This window comes from Platichthys flesus, chromosome 20 (genome assembly GCF_949316205.1).
Source record: "Platichthys flesus chromosome 20, fPlaFle2.1, whole genome shotgun sequence".
NCBI lineage: Eukaryota > Metazoa > Chordata > Actinopteri > Pleuronectiformes > Pleuronectidae > Platichthys > Platichthys flesus.
Genome location: NC_084964.1, coordinates 18,019,301 through 18,043,116, shown reverse-complemented (window position 1 = coordinate 18,043,116; position 23,816 = coordinate 18,019,301). Strand labels below are relative to the sequence as shown.

Below are 23,816 nucleotides of genomic sequence, written 5' to 3'. Positions count from 1 at the left end.
ACTTTCCCTTTCTCTTTTTTCTTTATGAATCTGTTGAGGGTTGTCTTATCAATATTTCAATCCCTTCCAGCTTTTCTTAAGGACTTCTTTCCTTGACCTCAGTGGCTGCACGCTCCATCTCTGTGAGGGGTGTTTGGCCCCAGGTTGTCTTTCTGGTGTATAGTTTCTTGGCATGATGGCTTTTCTCCAATGTTTATGACATTAAAAAACAAAACATGTATAATGTAATATAACACTAGAATATGTTTAAGACTAAACTTAACTTGTGCTTCATGGTGGGGTAAAGTGAGACACTGTCCCACTTTACCCCACAGCCACCGTTTTAGAAAAAACAACATCTCTTATCAATTCAGGCTAATCTTCAGCTAGCATCAACCACATGGTTTTATATGTTGGAAGTTCACCAACATGTATGATATAAATGTTTCTACCTGATTCAATTTGTTTTGACACAACAGTTGATTAAGTTCAAAGCAAGAAAATTTACTTTTACATGCAAAAAACTATTTTTTGTGAAAAAACATACTTTCCACAGCAAAAGCACCCACTTCTCCTTCATGGCAAGGGGGGAATGGGAGGGGCTTGAAAATATATTGGTCAAATGACCACAAATGTGTTCCGTTGCCTTGATACAGGGGGTTTCTCACATTACGTGATGTCCCACATTACCCCGCTCTCCCCTATAAAATTGTGTTTTATATTAAACTGGGCCTAGTGCCTTGTATAAACATAGCCACCCTGTTATTCTGCAATCAATACTAAGCTTATCAAATGGTGAATTTATTCATGTTTTTAATTCAAACATGTGCAAGGTACAGGGTGGCCATGCCACTGCCATTTATAAACATACATCTTGCATGCAACACTGAGCTATTAAAGTAAATCACAGATTCATGTTTTATTTTAAACATGCATGTAGAGGGGACACTGAATCCTCATGCCATCTGCGGATGACACACATATGCCCACATTAGTGAGATGTCGGACCCTGATGGGTAGCACACATCTTATCTAATCTTGGACGGATGGAGGTTGTCATGCAGAGGGTCATATCAGCCTCACAATATGTTGGAGGTAAATGTGTATTTAAAGACATTTCAATTTGTGGGGGGAAAATTGGTTTGAAAATAATAATAAATAAAAAAAAAAAAAAAAAAAAAAAAAAATTGTCTAATCAATCAAAGATTTTGCGACCCCCCCTGCAGTACCTCCGCGGACTCCCTAGGGGTCACGGACCCCCTGTTGAAGACATCTGCATTAAAGTATTGGGACAGTGATTAGTGAAGGCTAACTTATATGATATGATTCACTTGTATATAATGATTTAGTCTGAAAACACTGGAGCTTGAAATGCTCTTGGCAACGTTTTCATCTCCATCTGGTTTCCTCCCTGTGCGTAAACTGCGCAGACCTCATTCTCCATCACCAGACATAGTTCTGAGCCCTTTCCCTGTTTTGTTAAAGAAGCCATTAAGTCCAAATGAACATATCACATAAGCTTTTAAACAAAAGCACCTTCTGCATAACCGAAAATATAAACAGGAGGGCGAACGAACACGTCTGAACGGTGGAGAGCTGGTGCATAGAAGACGAGTGCGCTCATCGTCCACGTTTGAGCTGAACCGTGACCTTGTGTGACTTGGTTTCTTAAGACGGCCCCTCTCTCTGATGAAGGAGGGACTCTGCCCCTTGAACATGTACAAGTGATCTGCTGCGCTCGGGACCTCCCCAAAACTTCTGGGCATATAAAAGCCAAGCTAAGTCATTTGTTTAAGCAGTAGGGAGTTTCTGCTAGGATCTGGATTGGAGCTACGCACAGACCGGACCCTACCGTACATGAGTAATATTTAGACATGTTCAGCTTTGTGGATATTCGTGTAGCGCTGCTGCTGAGTGCAGCAGTGCTTTTGGCGAGAGGTCTAAGCAAGGAAGATGGTAAGTATCACTTTCACACTTTGATTTGAATTTGTTTTGGGGACTTGTGGCCCCCTCGAGATGTGGATAGAGCGCGAGGATGCTGCGCTGTTTGCTAGGACTGGTTCTCCTCTGCGGGATCCCTGGCTCCAGTGATGGGGATGAGGTATTACCCAGTGAGGCTGCACGCCAGTAGGAATTTATTGACTTGGATTTGTTCTGATGGGCTTGATGCTCTCCCCCTGACGTGCAGACACAATCAAATTAAATATTTCCTCTTTAAATCAAACTGGGCTTTGTTTGCTGGAAAAAAAGCAGCAGTGGAAAAATCGCTAAAGTCTGACGTCGACAGTAAAAAAAAGGACAAGACGCCAATTAATAACCAAGCAGGAGAAGAAGGGTGCGGAAGACACAGTTCTGTAGGCCAACAGCGCAGCTCTGTGGCCACTACTGGAACTGTGGATCCATCGGTGCTCGCTCCTTCAAGGCCTCAAACTCCCAAAACACCAGATTGAAATGTGATTGAGTTATTTGCCACAGGAGCAAGTCCTTCACTGCAGTCGAGCAGATGTTGGATAATGACTTGTGGGTCCTTCTGCTCCATGAAATTCTGTATTCTGACCTGACGCAGGCCCAGGTTATCTAGAAAACAATCCCTGATGTTAAACTTCCATAGAAACTTTGTTTCTGCTCACAAATCCTTCTATAAACGTGTTCCAAATGAAATCTTACTGTGGCCTGGATGACAGTGATCAAGGGACAGAAAGGTCAAAGGTTGCTGTCTGCAAAAATAGACATTGGCCAAAGGGTCCGAGCTTCATGCCAGAGGTTTACATCAGCGAAGTTAACTTGTCTGGTGCAGGGACTCATCTGGCTCCCATAGAACTTCAAACCCAGTTGATCACTCTGTGTTTTTTTTTTTTTTGGGGGGGGGGGGATATTTACTCTGACTGTTACCAAACTCTCCTTTCCTTTCAGTGCCATCAGGCGGCTGCACATATGATGGAAAGGTGTACGGTGATCAAGATAAATGGAAACCAGATCCCTGCCAATTCTGCTTCTGCAACAGTGGAAGCGTCATGTGCAGTATGCCGGGCTGCATGTACCCATCCGGCTGCACCAACCCAATCGTCCCAGAGGGAGAGTGCTGCCCCATCTGCCCCGATGATGGTACAGCGCCTTGATCCTCCTCAGCCTTTTGTGTGGTTAACAAGCTCTGTGGCGCCACCTAGTGCCTTCCTGCCTTGTCTCTGACAATCTGAGGCTCCTGGGCCGTGAATGGATCGAGGCCCTAAGCCTGCCTGCTTGCCTGAGGATTTTCAGTCGCTTTGTTTTTACCTCATTTCAATTTCAATATGCATTCTTTCAACAACGGATTGCACCTGCTCTTTCCTGAAGCCTGGCAGTGCATGTTTTACTTCTCATCATCATGCTTACCTGTGCAGGCTGCGACATGGCCTACACATGTCTCATTTCTCCCAAAACAACCTCTGTTTTCCACTTATTCTTTTGCTGAAATGATTTTGAATCAAAGAGGTCGACTTTTGATTCACAATCACTCTGTATTTCAAACTCGAGCCAGCACTGACTTCTTGTTTAGAGCTGCTGTAGATAGCTGTGAGCTACAGTTTAATGCTAATCCTCACCCAAACACCTCTGCTGCCACGTTTCCTTTTGTAAATGTTCATAGTTACGAATGTTTCTCTCATAAATGTTCAAGAGGTGTTGACACTTTCTTCTTCGTTGGTTCAATAGGGATTTAGAGGGGCTGATGAAAAAGAACAGGAATCCTTTGGTGAGGAGGTTTGTCCGCTGCAGAGCCAGAAAAATGTGCCGATTCGCGGTCACAGTGTAATCAAGTTGACTTGTGCTTGGATCGGGCTGAATGCTGCTGCTTGAGCTTCAAGGACTTGATCTTTACAAAGGAACCAGGAGGAGCAGTCGTTTTCCTGCTGGCTGACCTTCTCTCTATGAAACCACCTGTGTAATTCAGCTCTGATGTGATTGACTTGTGTTGTTGTTGAAGGGTCGGTGAGTTGAAACAATTTGGCTCCTCTGTTTCTGATTCAGTTCTTGTTCATTATTATTCTATTAAAATATGAATCATTATGAGTTGTTTTTGTTGTGTCCTGTTGTATAGTTTCTGAGTTGGGCCCCAGGAGGACCAGCCGTCCTAATAAATGGATGAAAATAAATAAATAAATAACCCGGTTTCAGCAGCTTCCCAGTCATGATGCTCATTATCATTTCCACAACCTTCATCATCTTAACACGCTCACTGGTGGCGCCGCTAAATGGTCCCAGTCCAGGGACCAGTCCAAACAAGAGGGCTGCTGGTAAATATGGTCCTCGTGGAGAGAGGGTGGAAACCGTACGTCCTCATACGGGAGGTCATGTGGTAACGACCCCACTCCACACAACGTGCAGTGGACCAGATCCTCTCAGGAGGAAAATCACCAAGTGTTCAAATTCATGTCAAACACAAAAGACTAATTCACCTGCAGTTGCTCACATTATATATTGTAAAATGTCACTTTAGGGGGTGTTACCTGATTCCATTGTCTTTCATGTACAAATGTTAAATAAAGTTAGCGGTTGTGATCTTATTATTCGAACGCCAATTTCGCCTGTTTTGTCTGACGCAAAGAATGAAGAAGAGTAATACAATTCAGAGCAATTGAAGTGTTCCATTACTCAATTGTTCACCTGCAAAGTAAAAGTTTCAGGTTGTGAAGTGTAAGCTAGATGTGGTTTATTCAGAAATGTTCCCGTAATGGTTTATTCTAATGTGAAATACAATTATCATAATGGATCCTTATAAAGCAATTTACTTGTGAAAAAAAATCAGAAAGCGAAGAGAAAAGATGATTTCTACCAAATATATAACACACACACACGCACTCACACACACTCACGCTCACACTCACGCACAGGCACAGGCACACTTACGCACGCACACACAAACACACGCACACGTGCTTGATTTATTTTTCAGTCAAGATACTTAAATTATTTCCTGAAAAATCCTCACAAACACTCATCTCGCAATCTTAAAGAAAGAGAAAAAATTACTGGACCCACAACAACATAATGTGAATTGTTTCTATGGTCCATGATGTGAAAACCAAGGAGGAGCCCTGATTCCTCTGTGAGCATCAGGAACCTTTACAGTATAGTAACTGGGACAGAGATATCAGAAAGAAGCAGCTATTGAGACCATGAATGTCATCGATCATATTGTTGCATCACACAACTCTCCCAGTTCAGCTGCATGCTTCGTGAGGTAAGGTCCTGTCAGTTGTCTAAATAAACTAATAACTTTCGATTTTTTGAAAGAACACAATGTGCTTGAATGAGAAAAACATTTCTTAATATATTTAATGGTCTGTGTTCAAAGCTATAGAGCTAAGGTAAACATGGAATGAATTAAAGGTTCAGTGTGTAAGATTTTGGTGAAAGGGATCGATTGGCAGAATATCATAATCCTACTGTTGTGAAACTAGTTTGTTTCATCTAAATTCAAAAAAATGTTGACTTCTTTCCCCCTTGAATGAGCCCCTTATATTTAAATACTTTACATCAGGAATTTTGGTTTTTGTGAATTGCCAGACAGTCCTGATCAAACTGTCTTATGGAGAACATGCAGCCTGGAGACCAGAGGTTCCTCACTGTGTTGTGAATAAAAGATCAAAGTACTTCTTCACAAAGCTAGTACCAATGTAAACTTGTGTTTTCTTTCTCTCTTCCTTCTTGAAGTGAAACTGCAGGACTCCTCTGGACCTGAAGGACCCTACTGTGAAAGCAGACATTCTGTAATCAGCAAGTTTCCAAAATCCACCCTGAAACACATTCATAGTACCAGGGCAGATATAATACAGAGATCGATGACATCAGATAACCCTGAGGGAGATGAGTGAATACAAAGAACTTCTGCCAGAGAGGATTTACAATGCAAAGCAGAGAGAGAGAGAGACCAGGAACTATTGTCAGACTGCTTGTTATAATGAAAATGATTAATAGATGACAGCATTATAACAACAACAATAATATTATTATTAATAATACTCACCATCATCAGTTATTTTTCTTCTCTTTTCATCCTTGTTTTCATCTGATCCACATATTCAATGGAATTAGAGGTGATCACAACACAAATAGATAAGCATTTCCAACATCCCTGTCACAGAGGTATAATTGGATCCACGGTGTGAGCAAGACAAACCTTCACAGGGGTGGAGGCAGAGACCAGCAGGGTCAGATACGACCAGAACTATCTGCATAGTGAGATGCCTCCAGAGATAAACGAGAAATATGATATTGTTTGCATCTTTGCCTTTTTGCATAAAGAGTTCAACAGAACACTGAGTATTGTCAGTAGAAGAGGAGGAGCTGGGTGTTACATGTGCCTAAAGCTGCACTCGAAATAGTTAAGTTAGGTGTTAGAGGTGAACACTGGCACAGACAGTCCACAGAGCAGCATCAGGATGGAAGGGATCATCCTTGGTGTCTTGTGTCTCTCAGGTCAGTGAATTTCATTGTTTGTATGATGTCTAACAGGAAATCTGAATATAGTGATTAATTTGAGTCCTCATACATAACAAAAATAACTGGTTTCATCCTCAGGGTGCCTCACCTTCTCCACATGCCTCCTCCATCAGTGCCACTTTGTGTCTGATGCAAAGACTTGGACTGAAGCTCAGAGCTACTGCAGAGAGAAGTACACAGACCTGGCCACTATTGAAAACACTGAAGAATTGGAGAAACTTAAGAACATAGTTTCCACCGCTGGTGACAGCTCTGAGGTTTGGATCGGCCTGTACAGTCAGAGTGACTGGAAGTGGTCAGATGGGTTCACAGGGACTGGAGCTGAATATAGGAACGGGGCTCTTACTGACCCCCTCAATGTAGAAGCCAATGAGCTCTGTGTGGTCCAGAAGTATGATGAATGGCATGATATTGAATGCCATGCACAGAATCAATTTGTCTGCTACAATGGTAATGATGTGCTTTATATTGATCTTTACTTTATAACATAATGTCTAAGATATGATTTAGAAAACCATTGTGTGATCTCAACTACCCCTCTTTTTGTCTCAATTTTAACTGCAGGATCATTAGAGGATTCTGAATTTGTGCCAGTGACTACAGTCAAGAATTGGACTGAGGCTCAGAGGTACTGCAGAGAACACTTCACAGATCTGGCCACTGTGAGGAGCTACACTGACAGAGACAAGATAAAGAAATTGAGTGCACTTCTCAATTGTGCATGGATCGGTTTGTACAGAGATCATCAGATTTACTGGTCCGACGGGAGTAACTACTCATTCAGCTCCTGGTATCAGAGGCGACACCCACTCGGCTCGATGAAAGTCCAATGTGGTGTCGCAGATTTGGAGAATGAAGGAAAATGGAGGTTATTTTCCTGTGAAGAACCAAAACCATTTGTCTGCTACAACATGCGTGGATGGTGCTTCCTTGAGTAACAGAGAGAGAGAGAGCACATCCTGACATTAAATAAACTGTTATTGTCTCGACAGTGATTCTTATAAAATGAATGCATTAATTTCGTATTTGGATGATGATTGTTCTGTCTATTGTTTCTTTACAGTGAGAGAAACTTGAAATGTCTTGTGATGTACTTATCAATTCATTAATCTGCTCTGTGATGGTTTTTCAAGACAAACTGACACTTTGGAACATTTGGACTCTGTCTGGTTTCAGACTCCTTCACTCATTTTTTTGTTAGATTTAAAAGCAAAATTACAAAAAAAACTTAAAAATTCACTGGATTTGGTTTTATGGAAACCCCTGTGTTATATAAAAAGATTGGTAAGATTAATTAGACAGACAAAAATGTGTAAAAATTAAATGCATCAATTAATATGTGTATATACAACATAAATAAATGACTTATATGTTCTTCTATTTTCTTTTTGATATAAAATACTTTTTGCAGCACAAATTAGTAGCTTCACTAAATATGTGTAGTGAAATAGTGACCAGCAGAGATCGCTACGTGTTACCAAATTCCTCATATCTCCAAACATGACCAGCTAATTATAACTTTTAATGGACTTTTTCCTTCTTGGTAAACTGTGATATTAGGTCATAGTGGACTAATCAATTTGCCACGGCAGTATTGATCATCATATTTGCAAGAGGCAGGCTTTTTAGGCTTTTAATATTAATTTATATTTAAATGATTATGTTTGATTGCTTTGGAAGTGTAACAATAATATTTAACTGCTCATTAGAAAACACATGAGGTACAGCCACATCAAATAAACGGAACACTTGGTTTATTGTAGTGTTGGTTCTCTGAGTGAAGAGATAACCTCCACACTCCATTACATATTATATATATAAGGGGAATGATCCCCCTGCTCTCAAGGTGCATCGACATTTATTTTATATACACCAGCTTGCCCGGCCACGCCCTGCAGTTCACCTATGTAACACCTGTGCTGGCGTGAAGTCCATTGATAGTTTGATTGACACATGTGCTAAAAAGAAACAAGGGGATTTAGAATTAAAAAACAAACCTGATCTCACAACATGATTAATGCTAATATCTGACAAAACGTAAGATGCTAATGATTGTCACAGTGTTAGACCTAATTAGAGAGTAGTTGTAGTTCCTGTGTTGTTCTTAACATCACCTTATCATATTAATAACAACCCAGATCAGGTTGAGGGTGTGTGTGTTAAACCAAGACAAATTTATATTTACGCCTTTATACAGTTTGTAAAACAGCATTAACAAAAATATGTATAAAAGGATGGTGTATACTTTATATATGTAGCTTCTTTCGGATATGAAATGCAGCCCAAGTGCTTTACAACAATGCATTTAAAGAAAATACATGAAAACAGGCAATTCATTTAAAAAACTGTTATGGAAAATGTATGGAGGATAAAAGCCTGTCAGAGTTTGAAGAGTCTGAAGAATAAAAAACCCTGAATAATAATGATGAATTGAACATGGCATTTAAATGAAGTTGAAAATGTAATTATTACCAAACTTACTGGAAAAAAACGCACTTAGACAAACGTAAGCGGAAGAGGACTTACCTGAAATAACAGAAACATTTTGGGGTAATGACTTAGACTTTAGCCAACCACCAGAGGGGAAAGAAGATGCACCTTTTTGTGATATCAGTGTACTTTACATATCAGTATCACCTTCCTGTTACATAATGTGATCGTCAGGTGTCTGAGCAGACGTGCTGCCTTCAGTAGATGAGCAACAGGTGCTTAAGAAAACCAGAAATACCTGCTTGGTGCAAACTAATTCAATAACCACACAGTTTGTTCGCCTGGAGACTATTCATTTTCTCAGCTACTAACTAATATAAAGACGATAACACAAAGTTTGTGCGGAGTGTGCACACGTGGAGGAGACAAACGTCCAGAGGGAATTCTGTGGTTGTTTTAATGGTTTAATCAAATCTGAATGAGTTTAGTTAAGTTTCCTTTGGGGGGTGCTGTGCAACTTTTTAATGTTGAATTCAGGATCATTTGGCAAAACATAATTCTCATTGCTAGTATGACGCATTCATGCAACCTCTCTTGCAACTAAGTTTTGAACATTTCCTGCATTTTTCTTTCATGGTGTTAATGCTTCTTTGTTGAAATGTAAACAGGCCATTCTGTAGTTGTAGAAGCTGCAACGTGTCACCAGTGTAACCAGAATGCTTTGTGTATCTGCCAGGGATTCCTCCCTCCCTCCCTCCCTCCCTGTCTCTAACATCATGGGACAGCCATGCCTCTTTTGGTGGATTATTGCACAGGTTGACGTACAATGTTTTTTAATATCTCTGTTCTGTGTGCTTTTGGATTAATGTTGACTTTTGAAGGATTGACAATAATTCTGAATTATGTCGGCACATCTTATTCATTAGAAAGATGAAAGTTGTTCGAGGAAAAATATACAATATATGAATGCCTTGAGAAATGTTCACAATTCATATTGACCTCAGGTTGGTAGATTTGATTTGGATGCAGTGGTTGTGGGACATGATGAATCTGCAGCTGGTTGCATATCAGCCTGCATGTTTTGAAGGCTGATGTGTTTCACTTGTATAAGGAAAATGATTTATTCTCAAAACACCTGAACGAACACAAAACTGCACGGTGAAGAGCCGGTGGTAGAAGACGAGTGCGCTCATCGTCCACGTTTGAGCTGAACCGTGACCTTGTGTGACTCGGTTTCTAAAGACGGCCCCTCTCTCTGATGAAGGAGGGACTCTGCCCAAAACTTGTGTGGCATATAAAAGCCAAGTCATTTGTTTAAGCAGTAGGGAGTTTCTGCTGGGATCTGGATTGGAGTTACGCAAAGACCGAACCATGCCGTGCATGAGTAATATTTAGACATGTTCAGCTTTGTGGATATTCAGTTAGCGCTGCTGCTGAGTGCAGCGGTGCTTTTGGCGAGAGGTCAAGGCGAGGATGATGGTAAGTATCACTTTCACACTTTGCATTGACTTGTTTGGGGACTTGTGGCCCCCTCGAGATGTGGATAGACATTGATCAAAGGGTCCGAGCTTCATACCAGAGGTCAGGTCTTTACATCAGCGTTCATTGCAAGTACAATATTGAAAAAAGTGAATTTTTGGTTTTGTGCGTCACATTTGATCCAAGCAGCTCCAGTTTTATGAGCTTTAAGTTGTCTTGTCTGGTGCAGGGACTCATCTGGCTCCCATAGAACTTCAAACCCAGTTGATCACTCTATTTTTTTGGGGGGGGGGGGATGGGGATATTTACTCAGATATTTACCAATCTCACCGCGGTTCTCTCCTTTCCTTTCAGTGCCACCCGGTGGCTGCACATTAGATGGAAAGGTTTACAAGGACAAGAGTGAATGGAAACCAAAGCCCTGCAGGACCTGCTTCTGCGAGGGTGGATCTGTCATGTGCAACGAGGTGATCTGCGTGGTCACACCCAACTGCGACTACCCAAAAGGAGAGTGCTGCCCCATCTGCCCTGATGATGGTACGCCGCCTTGATCCCACCTTGTCTCTGACAATCTGAGGCTCCTGGGCCATGAGTGGATTGAGGCCCTGAGCCTGCCTGCTTGCCAATAACAAAGCTGTACCTATAGAAGACACTTAGAGTCTGGATGTGTTGACCTCTGTATCTTTGATTTTAGCATTTTTCAAAGGGAATCTCTAAATAGCCAACATTTGTGGAGATGCACAAGCCCTCGATTCACAACCTGATAAATGCTAATATCTGAGAGAAGTAAGACGCTAATCATTAGCACTTAATTAAAGCCTCTCTGCAATATTTCTTACATAAGCTTTTAATGGGAGCAAAATTGGATTAATAACAATCAAAGCAGGATATTTAAACTCTATTGTCGATTTCACTGCAGTTATGTATTAAATATGTTGATTGTCGTGTTTTCTCTGGCTCGTTTGTAGGTCTTGTGTGATCCGCATTAATATTTTACCTCCTGGTTTGTCCGTCACTAAACTAAAATAAACTCCCTCCAGGTTTAATGCAGCTTCTACTGCAGCACTATACTGACCTCTGCTGGAGAGAGTGAGAAACTACCTCACTGGAGAACAAACAGTCTTTGGTTTCCCAACTACACATTGAATGAACCCACATCATTTACGTCATGAGAGTAAAACATGACGTTGCATTAACACCCAACAACAAAATGAACACACACCGAGAAGTACTCAAAAAAACTGGTTTATTGAACTCACAGTTGGGCCCCTGAAACCGGGGGCCCCCCCACAGACAGCAGAACCACTCAGTGCCTGTACAGTGAAACATGCTGAAAGACACAAATCAAGACTAATGCTTTAAATCTCTACTGTTAGTCGTCCCAGCCGCGTACTGAGGAAAAAGAAAATGACCTGAATATTCTCATTAATGACAGTTAGTGCAGCGCGGCTTCCAAAGTACAGCAGACATCACAACTTCATCGAGTTAGTCCCAAAAGACGATATGGATTAATGGCTCTTTAGAAAGATAAACAACATTTATGTGACGCTGCCACACAGCACTAGAAAAAATATAAAAAGAAATGGCACGTTTGTTTATAAACAAAATGAAATCAGAGTAGAAGACAACAGTCTGTTATAGGACATTTGTTTTTATTTACAGAGGTCGTGGTCTCAAGGTCGTCTCGTGTCCGGAGAAACATAAAGTTTCACGTGTGTGTGAACGTGAATAGATTTCGACGGCTCCTCCCCCTGGTGTGTTCTCTGTGCTTCACATGTTTATCAAGCATGAAGCGCAACATGTAGAAAACACAGCAGCGTGTGTTTTAATATTTTTCCTTCTTCATCGACCTGAACGTTGTCAGAAGTGAAACAAACCTTCTTTTCAAAGATTTGAAGGACGTGATTCCATAAAGAGCAGGTCAATCAAACTTGGAAATGTTCCGGGGTTATGTCTTCACCCCCCCCGTCCACATTTTTCCATAATCAATTTAGCTATTGATTCCAGAGTGTTTTTATGCGTTTTAATCTGTGTCCTAGTTTGAATATTTGTTTGTGTAATTCTGAACAATATTAAATAAAAAGAACTGAAGGGATTTCAACCAAACTTGGGAGGTTGCAGAATGTGTGAGGGAGGAACTTATTAAACTCGGGTGTTGATCAGCCACAGGGAGCAGATCCCAGATCAGTTGATCACTTTCTTCAACATTGTGATATGGGACGTTTTTCAACATGTATTGATGCGGATGAAAAAGAAAACAGGCACATTAAGGGAACTGACGAGTGTGTGGAATAAAGGTGCAGCTGGACTCGACTGCTCGGCCTTGACGGAGGTTTAATCAGCTGCATATTGAACTCCCCCCCCCCCGTGCCTGACAAACAAGGCATTATTCAGTTCATATTTCAGAACGTGTCAGTTTGCCCACGGAGCACAAAACCGATCTTGAGCAGGTAAAGTTCAACTAGGGGCAGAAATAAGGGATGAGTCAGAACAGAACAGATATGTTTCTGATGTTGTCCTGAGACGCAGGACACGTTACGCTGTTCCTTGTGATGCTTGGACACACTCCTCTCCTGTCGAGTGTGTGTTTGTATGTGTATGTGTGTGTGTGTGTGTGTGACGGCGTCTTCCTCCAGGGGCAGTTTAAGAAGTCTATGCTTGGAAGTCGTTTCCAAAGTGTCTAATCTGCTCCTCGGTCATGGACAGGTAGGTGGCCCTCATACTCGGCGAGTACTGTGGAAGACACACACAGAGACACAGCACAGGGGACACGTTAGAGGACGACGCCGTGATTTCACTTCTGATCACCAGCTAAAAACAAAGACAATGTCATGAGGGGCTTAAAGGAAAAGTGCACGGAGAATCTGCCTCTTGGCAACATGGAACTCTCTGTAGGTCTGAGAAGGTTTATGAAGTTTGTTTGGATTCACAGGAGTTAAACTGGATTATGATGGAGATCCAGGATTAAGAATTAATCCACTTCAAACTTCTCCTGCAGAATAATAGACTTCAACAAAACTTGTACATACGGATCGATGGCAGTATTATTTATTATTTTACTTTGGCAAAAATCGTGTACACCTGCTTGTACTTATATTTTTTGCTAGATGGCGTTTCTCAGAGAATATTTCATGGATCATGATAAAAACAATTTGACATATTTATGAGTTAGACTGGTATTTATGAGTATGTTCAATTCAGTGCAAATCCAACTATAAATCTAGCAGATTTAAAAACCCTTTGTCTGCCACTATACATAAGAAATAGAGCAACAAACCTACAACTATCACTAATGGGTCACTTTGATCATGTGGATTCAGGACGGTAAAATCAGATTTCATTTATATTTGTTATTTAAAGACTCTAAACTAAATTAAGACTAAGTTGAGTTGAGATTTCCTTTAATTTAAACCTGTTGAACTAACTCAATGCATCGATAACAATTAAATCTATAGATTCCATATCACTACTGGATGCATGGTGCTAACACCTCATGTTCAGTACAAGCTACAGAACTGAATGGTTGGAGCAGGACTGCATGCACAGTAGGGGGCGACTGTGAGGAGATCCAGGGACACAACTACAGTACCACCCTGTGAGGACCAGGGGCGGATGTCCCACACTAACTCAGAGAGACACCGTCTGGGATGAGGACAACAGGTTGTGAGTTTGAAGCCATGCCAAACAGGAAGAACCGCACAGGAACCAAACAAAGTGATGAAGAGGTGGAGGAGAGGTGATCGATGCAACAGAGGAGAAGAGGAGGGGGGAGTCAATCCTGAGGAAGAGTTGAAAAGACTTACTCTGGTTCTATACGGCTGAGAGTATATCTCCAAAAGTTGATTAAATAAAAAAAGAGGAAATACAGAAATGAAAGATACAAACGAACATAAACAAACAAATATACACACACACACACACAGACACACACACAAAAATATATAAAAGAAGCTGTTAGCCGAAGACGACTGCATGGTGCTGCACAGTCACAGTCACGGGGGAGAATTGAATTGTACTTCACAATCAAGAAAGAAGTCATAAGGCAAAGAACATCACATCTTCAAATGCACTCCAGTTAGAAATGAAGGCTGAGGCGGCTGATGATGACGACTGACAGAAAAGCAAGAATTGATCATGTGATATTATGATGATCTACAAAATAATAAGATTCTGAGGCAAAAAAAAAAACATGAAAAGTGGAAAATAGATTAAATAGAATGAGATAAAATGGAATATTGTGCTTTTTTCGATCGGATAAATGTGTCTCTGCTCTAAAACACAGCTCATGATTGAATATCTGCAGAATCCATTCCACTGCAGCTCTATTCTGTAAGTGAGGCTGTTTAAAAGTTAACGTGTTTGTTTTGATCTGTGTCCTCTGACAGGACACAAGGGGCCCAGCAGGGGGGCCCATTTATTCCAGGATGAAGAAATCCTTCATTGGTTTTAAGGCTCCCGTCGCCTCCTCCTGGGGATTTGGCCTGAGAGCGGCTAAACGCCGGTCGCCTCATGATTAAATATTAACTGCATTACTTCTCCTCTCCTGGTTCTGAAGTCATCCTCCTGTGAGCCCCGGCAGACAAAAGGCACAGTTCTCTAAATCGTTAGTAAACATGGCTGTGGCATTAACGTGGAGTTTAGAGGAGGATGTTCCCTGAGTCGACACTTTAAAATGATGAATGAAATTATAGGCAGTTGGTTGTGAAAAACAACTTCCTGTGACATCACAGCGAGGACTTGGCCTCTGGGACCCAACGCACCGAAGGGGGCGGAGATCCGCGTCCTATCAGCGGCGCGTTCTCGTAGCGAGGATTTCCCCCGAACAGAGCCGCCTGGTTCCTGAGAGGAGAGCGAAACAAGTGACTCAGAAGCTGAAGGAGCTTCGTCGTGACGCTCCACACGTTACGTCCGTTCACTCACATGTACTCGGACATGGGGGCGGTGGAGACGGCCGGGGCGGGGGGGTGCAGGCTGCTCTGGCTGCCCATGCTGCTGGTGTAGCTGCAGAAGGTGTGCATGTTGGGGAGGGCGGGGTTCTGGGAGAGGGCCCTCCTCACCCGGGGGTTGAACGGGTCCTCCTCGTCGATGTCGTCGTAGTCCTGTTCCCTGCGGAGACACATCGGGAGACAGTTGGTTTGGTCCGGAGGGATTTCAAACTGGAGGTCACAACCATGACTGTGAATAAAGATGGACGACTTGACGGCTCCCTGAAATGTGAAGCCAGTTCATCTTGAGATGGCTGGCTGCTGTAAAGATCACAAACCCTGCCTCCTCCATGTTAGTGGACTGTACACAACAGTGATGCATGTCCACGTTCATTTTTTTATTTCTTAGATCAGGATGAAACGTGTTGATTGACAGCTGAGGCTGACTGGTGATTGGTCGAGCACATGTATTTAATGAGTAAATCTCCATAAATCTGCTTAGAAATTATAGAAGATCGTGAATTTCCCTTTGAATTATCATGTTTTTTCAAGTTTCCTTTCCTATTATAGCAATCAAATGATACTTGTATTACATTTCAAAAGTTATCATTGTATAAAAATGGGTCAAAAACAAAGGCGACTGAATGAAAGGAAATTAATCTAACACTATATCTGCTTTGATATATAAATATGAAGTTGTACTGGAAGGTTTACAACATTCAACATAAACCTACTTTGCTTTAAATGGACGAGCACTGACGTTTCAAGGATACACTTCAGATTAACGTCATTTATAGTTTCATAAGAGGTTTTTTTTCATCCATGACCTTGCAAAGGAGAATTTGCATTTTGGGCCAAACATCTGGTCTCTTGTACAATTTAAAAAAAAAGAACTATTCACACACATGCATGAGTTGGCTCCCGCAGCACAGCGGAGGCAGGACGGGGGAAATGAGGGAGCTCGGGCAGGAAGTCGAGCGGAGAGCGAACTGACCTGCTGGCTATTTGTCTCCACGCCCTGGGAATCGCACACAGCATGACAGTGAAGGCGCAGGCTGCAAGGACGGAGAAGAGGCAGAGGTAGAGCACGCCCTCCACGCCGTCGTGGCACACCCCCACCATCGCGTCCAGGTAGTCCTGAGGAGGTCGGATAGAAAACACACACTTTGCTCTAATGGCCCTTGTTCGAATTTCGCTGCAGACGAAATGAGTCAGAGATGAAAAAGCACTCAGAGCGTCGCTGTGTGCCGCCTCCAGGAAGCCGCGTACTTTCATTCATATCATGCACAGTACTCATGTGAACTCAACTGCACACACAAGTCACAGTGTACGAGTCCGACGGAGCAGGGGACTCACAAACATTGCAACGAAAACAAAGATTCTCTCTGTTGTGTTGTGTTGTGTCGTGCTCGGCTCTGATCCTAGTCCCGCTTTCACTTTCATGCAGAATCCCTGCCTGGCTACTTGCTCTCCTGTTGACCTAGTTGTGCGGCTGTGGCTGGAGGCAGTGTACAGACCTTGTTGAGCCCCCTGCAGTCCAGCAGGGCGGTCAGCTGGTGCAGGCTGGCCTCAGAGGAGTTCAGCACATTCTGGATGCCCAGCAGGTCTCTCTGCGGAGACAACCGACGATATCAAACACCTATAAGAGCATTATTCTCATCCTGATTTTAAAATAATAATAACACTCCAATATACAGGAGTAAGTATTCATGTGGGAGGGGGGGGGGGTACCTCAGCTGAAGGGAACAGAGGAACAGCAAACTGCAGCAGACTCTGGATCTGGATCTGCATGGTGGTCAGGGACCTCTGGAAGATGGTCAGGGGCTGAAAAACAAGAAGGTGAAGATCAGGCGAATTAAGAGAAATATGGAGGAGACGACACAGGACGTAGAAAAGAATAAGAAAGAAAAGAAAACATGTTTTGTGGGGGTTGTTTTCCCAAAAGAGCTGAAGCAGGAAATCTGTCAAAGCAACAAATATCAGAGGTTGAGCACGGGCAGAGGCTCTTTGAATGCAAGCTCTGGGTTTCGAGTGAAAGTGTCACAAAATCAATAAATCATTCTCACAAACTGAAAGACCACACGCCTGAATAAAGACTAGGAAAAGAAAACGACAACCAAAAACAGGTTTTCGTCCACATTCCGACTTCCTGCGGGATAATAATATTTTACTGTAAAACTTGACTTTTGGTCTTTGGCTCAGTTTCGGTGAAATATTCCTTAATTTTAATGTTTTCGGGCCGTGAGCATATGTAAATTCAACATTTATGTAGTTGTCTTGTCGGTTTACATTCTCACCACCAGGGGGCAAAGTAAGCCTCCATATTCACCGCAATAATACAGAATCATCACTTCCCAACCTGAAATCAGCACCTTCTGCCTCGTGCCTCTTTTTTTAATTAACATTCAAGCAGAAACCATAAAGGGACGAAGAGACTTCACAGTTGCACAACCTAACGAGGAGCTGGCTCTGTGGCACGGAGTTAAACGGAAACAGGATACGGTCAATTACCTCAACTATCCAGAAATGTAATTGGTTTCCTCTGATTTGAATATTCCTTCCAGATCTGTGGGTCTGAACCTCGTCAAACTGATGTCTGCTGCACAATCTAATAGCCGGAGCAGATGTGAGCCAAACAGAATTAAAAAAAAAAAAAAAAACAGATTGGAGAAGGAAGGTAAGAAGAGGAGGATGACGACAATAAGAGCAGAAGAAGAGCTGAAGCGGGGATTCACGTCTGGAGCCGCTCGGTATCATCTTGGCAGCTTCTGGCCTCAGAAACGAAGGAACACGGGCGCAGAGGAAGAGAGGACGAGTATTTTTAACTTCTACGAAGGGTTTTCTGAGGTGAGTTTAGGATCTGAACAGACAGACCACACTGACCGGAGAGAACGAGCTTGACAAAGATGAGACGTGAGCAGCACCGACATGAACTCAGCCTCCAGCTCCGGTTCAGGGAATCACAGGTCAGAGGATGTCGAGATATTTAAGTTCAAACGGCTTGAAACTGAGCTGCATCAGATCACATGATGAGCATTTTTTTGACGAGTAGGTCACGTGAACTTTACTTCCTCGAAATAACTTTAGAATAATACATGGTTAAGGAGCTGCTTTAAATTTAATTAGACTTTTAAACAAACAGCATTTTAAACACCTGCAGCTGCTGGGAATAAAACTCATTACATTCTGAATAACGACCAAAATGTGTGTTTGGCATCAAATTTTATGTTTGTGTTGAGGTTTATTCTCCATTTAATAAAACCTTCACAGATGAGATTATGTTTTTGTCTGCGTTTGTTTGTGTATGTTTGTGGTTTGGGAACAGAAACATTAAAAGGCTCAAGATGAAACTTGTGATTTTAGTTTGTTCTGTATAAGAAACTTAGATTTTTTATTATCCCTGCAAACAAATACAGACGAAAACACATAATACAAACCTTCACCCTCACTTTAATCATAACATAAAAACACCTTTTGACCTTTAGATCTAAATAATAAATGCTTATAAGTTTGTGTGGGTGAAAAGTTGATCGTTAAGTTTGACTCGTGTCATTTCTCACCTGCTGGAAAGGGTTGGAGAGCGTCTGGTTGCAGTAAAGATAATAATGAACAATATCTGTGGAGAAAAATCCATATTTTATTCTTCACATTAACAACAGTGACTGATGCAACATAACTGTCATGACTCACACTCACCAGCAGGGATGATGCTCTTCGTCTGGCTCATGATGAACTTGTCGGGGGACACACAGAAATCACTCGTGCCCTGAAAAGTAAAAAGAAGGAGCCGAGTGAGACAAAAGACAAAGAATACATGGTTATCTTGAAATGAAAAATCCCAAAACTCAGAGACTCAGTGAATAGGAGTGTCGAGCAGTGAGTGATGCGCCCGACATTAATATTTCATTAACACCTCCGACGAAGCTGAATTACAATGGAGACAATCAGATCCAGGAAATAAAGAGGAGAAGCTTCTCTTATCATCCAGTTCTGTCCCTCACCCACCGCTTTTACTCCACTGCACAGCACTAACAAGAAAGTGTCCAGCCTGAATGCTGAATGTCCCCGGGGCCCAGGACAAACACACTGTATGTAATAACGAGTTCTGTGAGGAAGGGGGCGCTAGCGAGCATTTATTTACTGATGGACATATTTAAGTTGAGGATTCCCATCTACGGATCAGTACCATGTTAAAATATCTTTCAACAAACGAACTTAGCACATTCTAACGTGTGTAATGTTTCACGCGATAACCCAAGGCCCGCCCTGTTGTGATTGGTTCACCACTCCCTGAAATGTGGGCCTGGCTTCGTAAGGGGGCGTGGCCAGAAGTGGGTCATTGTGATGTCATGTGGTCATTGTGATGTCATGTGGTATTACAACTATGTTGGGAGAAATGTAACACACCAGAGAAGAGACACGTTAAACGTAACTATAAAGTGAATGTGTTATATTTGGATCCTTCAGTCGAACACTCAACCTGTTGTGTTTGGTCACTTGTGACACTTGTTTTGGACGTTCATGTTCCCCAGAGACTGAACTCCCTTTTGACCTTCCACCCACTCGCCCACCTGCTCACACCATCTGTGACGGAGCAGCAGCCCGACTGTGAATCATCCGTCATTTACTGAGAAGTCCATCGTTTCCTGTGTGTCCTGGATTTCAACAGCCTCAGACAGTGGAGAGTGTAGAGACGACAGTAACGAGTCGAGGACACTGACTGATGTGGAACTGATCGCGCCTCCAGCTGCTCATTATCCTCAACCTTAATTCACACGTGTTAACAATCCTCTGCACCCCCCCCGAGTCAAAACACGACATCCTGAGAAACACAGCACAGACGCCTGAAGCGAGTGAGTCAGTGCTTATCCTTCTCCTTGAAATGCTTCTCTGTATTTTCACATCGATTTTTTTCCTCCAGGTCATTCGAACGTTTGAGTGGCTTCTTTGTTTTTTTTGGGACCACAACAGTTAAATTATTCAGCTGTTCAGTATGATAAGCTTTAAAAAGCCTCTCGTCATAATCCTTGACTTTGACTCGAGTTCTTCAGGCCCCTGTAACGGCTGGGGAGCGCTTGTTTTTGTTCGGTTTATTTTTGGGAGGTGTGCCTTTTGATGGCAGAGATCAGAGGTGCAGGAGGGAGACGTGTGAAAGACAAACTGAGACGAGGACAAGTAGAAGATGAAGCAGGAGGTTCTTTAAATGACACTGCGAGAGGAAAGTAAAGCTCAGTTAAAAAAAAACATGAATCCTACAGAGGTTAGTGAGACGCCCGGTTTGACAGATGTGCAACATTTTTAAAATGAAAAGTCTTAAAAAGGGCTGTGGGGAAAAACTGGAGCCAATCCCAGCTGACGTTGGACTAGAGGTGGGGTGCGCCCTCTACAGGTCGTCCTGGCCCATCACAGGGTCAACACACAGGCTACATCCATACTATCGTTTTCATTTTAAAACTGATCTCTACACTTTTCACATGAGTGTTTAAGCTCCGTCCAGACTATTAAAACTGAACTGAATACAACTGGTTCACGTTTCTTGTTTGACCAATCGTGTTTGAGCAGGATTTGATCGCATGTTCACGTTTAGAGCATTGGAGGCTTAAATGCAAATGAATCTGCTTTTCAATGATTCTGCATTCAAAGCTTTTAATAGAGACGAGGGAACATGTTGTGTGGAAACAGTTGACGGCAAATTGTCTGTCGCCCCCAGAGGCTAAATCATCACCGAGGAACACAGACAAACATAAACACCTACACTTAATCTGGAGTTTCCCATTAGCACCAGTCTGCATGTGTATGGACAGTGGGAGGAAGCTGCAGCACTTAGAAAAGATCCCACGCAGACACAGTAGAGTATGAAAACTCCACAAAGACAGGAACTGACTGAACCTGGAATCAAACCGTCAAACCACTGCTCCACCGTCTTATGTAAATGTTTTCACTTAAAAAAAAAAAAAGGTGCATATGTTCCTGAGAAGATTCAGAAAGAGGAGAAACCTAAAACTAACGACCTGCTCAGACAGTTTCTCCTCGTGCTCTGACACCCGGCAGATATTATTTTACACGACACTGAATGCAGTGTGTAATCATCACCTCTCACACAGAGAAAGACATTTCTCAAGTGCAGTGTGCGTGTAGTGAAAGCAATTTATCATCACTGTCAGGGCGTGACAGGAACGAGGGGGGTGTGGGGGGGTCGCGGAGGTGAAGCAGCTCACCACAGCAGTGGCCAGGTCAGCTCCCAGTGACGTCCAGCTCAGCACCAGTGTCAGCACGCCGAACACCATCATCCTGCAGGAGCACACACACAGCACGATTAGGAAAATCACCACATCCACAGAAACTCTTTAATCTTTTATCCAAACCAAGAACAGCTTGGAATCAATCCAAGTCAAACACAGCGATTAATGATTTACATCACTCGTCCCACTTTGCAGCAGCAAGGTCCTTCTAATGGTTTCTACAGCTGGAACACTGTGATCACTGAAACAAGCTCTAAACACTGACTCATTATCACCTTCACTGTTGATAAACTGTTGAAGTTGTGTTTGTTTCCATGTGTTATAAAGTGTATTAATCTCATAGTCCTTGTATTTCGCTTGGTTTGGTTTCTCCTCCTGAACAGAAAGTTTTCTGCTCTTTTCTAAGTTTGAAAACTGATTAACACGATAAATCACTCCGTAGGTTTGAGTGTGAGGCAAAGGCAAGTGTGTGTTCTATAAATCACAACGTGTGAGTGGTTGGCACGAATGGATCTGCACAAGGTGTTTTATCACATGCACTGATGTGAGCAGATGGAAATAGTCTCAAAAGTTTTAAAAATTCAAAGTTTATTCTTGATATTCAAAGTTTATTCTTGATACTCAAACTTTATCGTGAACGTTTCGTCTTTTTCTCAAAACACCAAAAGGAAAAACTCTTCTCATCTTCAAACTTTACTTTGTACTGATAAAAGTAAGAGTGACCCATCCCCCCCACAAAATATTGTAACAGGAGGAAAACTGAGTCCTGAGGAAAAAGTACCACATTGCAGGATGAAAACTCTACAGCATACACAGCAGTGGACAATGGACATACAGTTAATGTACTTCTCAGCCCCCCCCCCGACCCTACAGAGGGAGTACAGTGACGCAGATGGAATCATTTTCACGATGGCCTCTGCTGCAGAAAGGAAACAGCCCCCGAGCCTCGAGGGGCAGGAGCGGTGATCTCACTGGCCTGTCATCAGCGGGGGGGGGGGGGGGAGTCGGAGGTTATGTTCATTTCTGTGGGAGTCGACTCTGCAGCCTCAACACGCAGCAGCTGCAGCAGCGTCACGAGCCGAGGAGCGAGCAGCAGAGCGGATCCCCCCCCCCCCGGGCGGACAGCGGTTCCTTCCCCCCGCGAGGTTACAGAAACGTTTCATTTCCCACCCTGATGATCTCACGACATCAGATACGTGCGACTCCAAGAAGAGAGGATTTGTGTTTTTGAGCCTGTTCCCCGTCGGTGTTGATTCAGTGAGACCAGACGATCACGACCCATTAAAAGATGAACCCTGGTTCTATCGTGGATCAACTCTCATTGGGTCGAATAATCTCCAGACAATCCAATAAGCTCCTGTTGATTTCACCACCACAGCACTTTAGGTTCCCCCCCCTTGCAGCGGGCCACCAGTGTTTTAATAGAATCTGTGTTTGCGTCCGGCTCGTCTGGACAAACGTCCTCCAGCTCAGCAGCTAATCCAATTCACAGAAGATACAGAGCGGGCTGCAGACGCCTCGCTCCTTCTTCCTTTATCTTTATTCCATTTCTCACTTTCTATATTCCCAGTAAACCTTGCTCCAGCTTATTTTCTCTGCCTCCTTCTTTATCAGCAGTCGCTCTTGTAGCCCGTCTCCCTCCTGCTCCCTGATACAAAGTCCTGACTGAGCCACTGAGCTGGGGGATGTCTGCATGACGTGACCAGGTTATGTGCTTTTGGATCTTTTCGGGATCTGAACCATTTTATATGTAGGTAAGTACATATATCATTGGTGGCAGTTCCCAAACGTAACTGTGGTTCAGGGCTGTGAAAGGTCTGAAGGTAAATGCATGACGTGAAGATAAAAGACGTCTGAAGAGAAGTCTTTTATAGAACTTTTCAAAAAAAAAAAAAAAAAAATCTTGGGGAATATTAAATACTCTCATTTAATCCTGTTTCTAAAATGACAGTACTTCATAAAAACCCATCACAAACCCAGACTGTGTATAAAGATGGCCGACACAGTTCCACTTCCTCCCAATATCCAACAAAAAGCCAAAGTATCCTGGAAACAAACGATTTCATCTACACCAAACACACTCGTAAAAATCTGTCCCTATAGACAGGTTGGAATATTTTCATCCAGATGAATTATATCCTGAGAAATATACGAAAACGCCAGATCTCTTATTGGTCCATGTCCAATCCACCATCATGGAGGAGGCAAGGATTATGACCTTTACACTAGCCAGCCACCAGGAGGCGACACTTTTGGGGAGCTGTCATGTCGCCCATCTTTA

The 23,816-nt window shown here is 42.7% G+C and overlaps 4 protein-coding genes across 5 annotated transcripts in view; 3 read left to right on the top strand and 1 right to left on the bottom strand.

Annotated features, from left to right (window-relative positions):
- Positions 1-1,771: 1,771 nt before the first annotated feature.
- LOC133975767 (collagen alpha-1(I) chain-like) lies at positions 1,772-4,135 on the top strand. Its single transcript, XM_062413739.1, has 3 exons — positions 1,772-1,935; positions 2,893-3,084; positions 3,670-4,135. Exons 1-3 carry the CDS (start codon positions 1,854-1,856, stop codon positions 3,675-3,677), a joined length of 282 nt encoding a protein of 93 aa, XP_062269723.1. The 5' UTR covers positions 1,772-1,853; the 3' UTR covers positions 3,678-4,135.
- Positions 4,136-6,398: 2,263 nt separating this feature from the next.
- Positions 6,399-7,397, top strand: LOC133931836 (macrophage mannose receptor 1-like). Its single transcript, XM_062378781.1, has 3 exons — positions 6,399-6,435; positions 6,538-6,909; positions 7,024-7,397. Exons 1-3 carry the CDS (start codon positions 6,399-6,401, stop codon positions 7,395-7,397), a joined length of 783 nt encoding a protein of 260 aa, XP_062234765.1.
- Positions 7,398-10,230: 2,833 nt separating this feature from the next.
- On the top strand, positions 10,231-11,312 carry LOC133931690 (collagen alpha-1(I) chain-like). The gene is made up of 2 exons (XM_062378628.1): positions 10,231-10,368; positions 10,723-11,312. The coding sequence occupies exons 1-2, from the start codon at positions 10,287-10,289 to the stop codon at positions 10,917-10,919; spliced, it is 279 nt and encodes a 92-aa protein (XP_062234612.1). The 5' UTR covers positions 10,231-10,286; the 3' UTR covers positions 10,920-11,312.
- Positions 11,313-11,597: 285 nt separating this feature from the next.
- The window catches only part of ttyh2 (tweety family member 2), a 44,984-nt gene continuing 32,765 nt past the window's right edge, over positions 11,598-23,816 (bottom strand). The window contains exons 6-14 of one of the 2 annotated variants that reach the window (XM_062413976.1): positions 21,512-21,584; positions 18,990-19,059; positions 18,854-18,909; positions 17,025-17,117; positions 16,811-16,903; positions 16,288-16,430; positions 15,289-15,474; positions 15,129-15,207; positions 11,598-13,101 (exon numbers count right to left, since the gene is read on the bottom strand). In XM_062413976.1, the coding sequence (XP_062269960.1) occupies positions 13,021-13,101; positions 15,129-15,207; positions 15,289-15,474; positions 16,288-16,430; positions 16,811-16,903; positions 17,025-17,117; positions 18,854-18,909; positions 18,990-19,059; positions 21,512-21,584 (874 nt within the window). In that variant the 3' untranslated portion in view covers positions 11,598-13,020. The remainder of the gene's footprint in view (positions 13,102-15,128; positions 15,208-15,288; positions 15,475-16,287; positions 16,431-16,810; positions 16,904-17,024; positions 17,118-18,853; positions 18,910-18,989; positions 19,060-21,511; positions 21,585-23,816) is intronic. The other variant, XM_062413977.1, reaches the window with a different exon arrangement.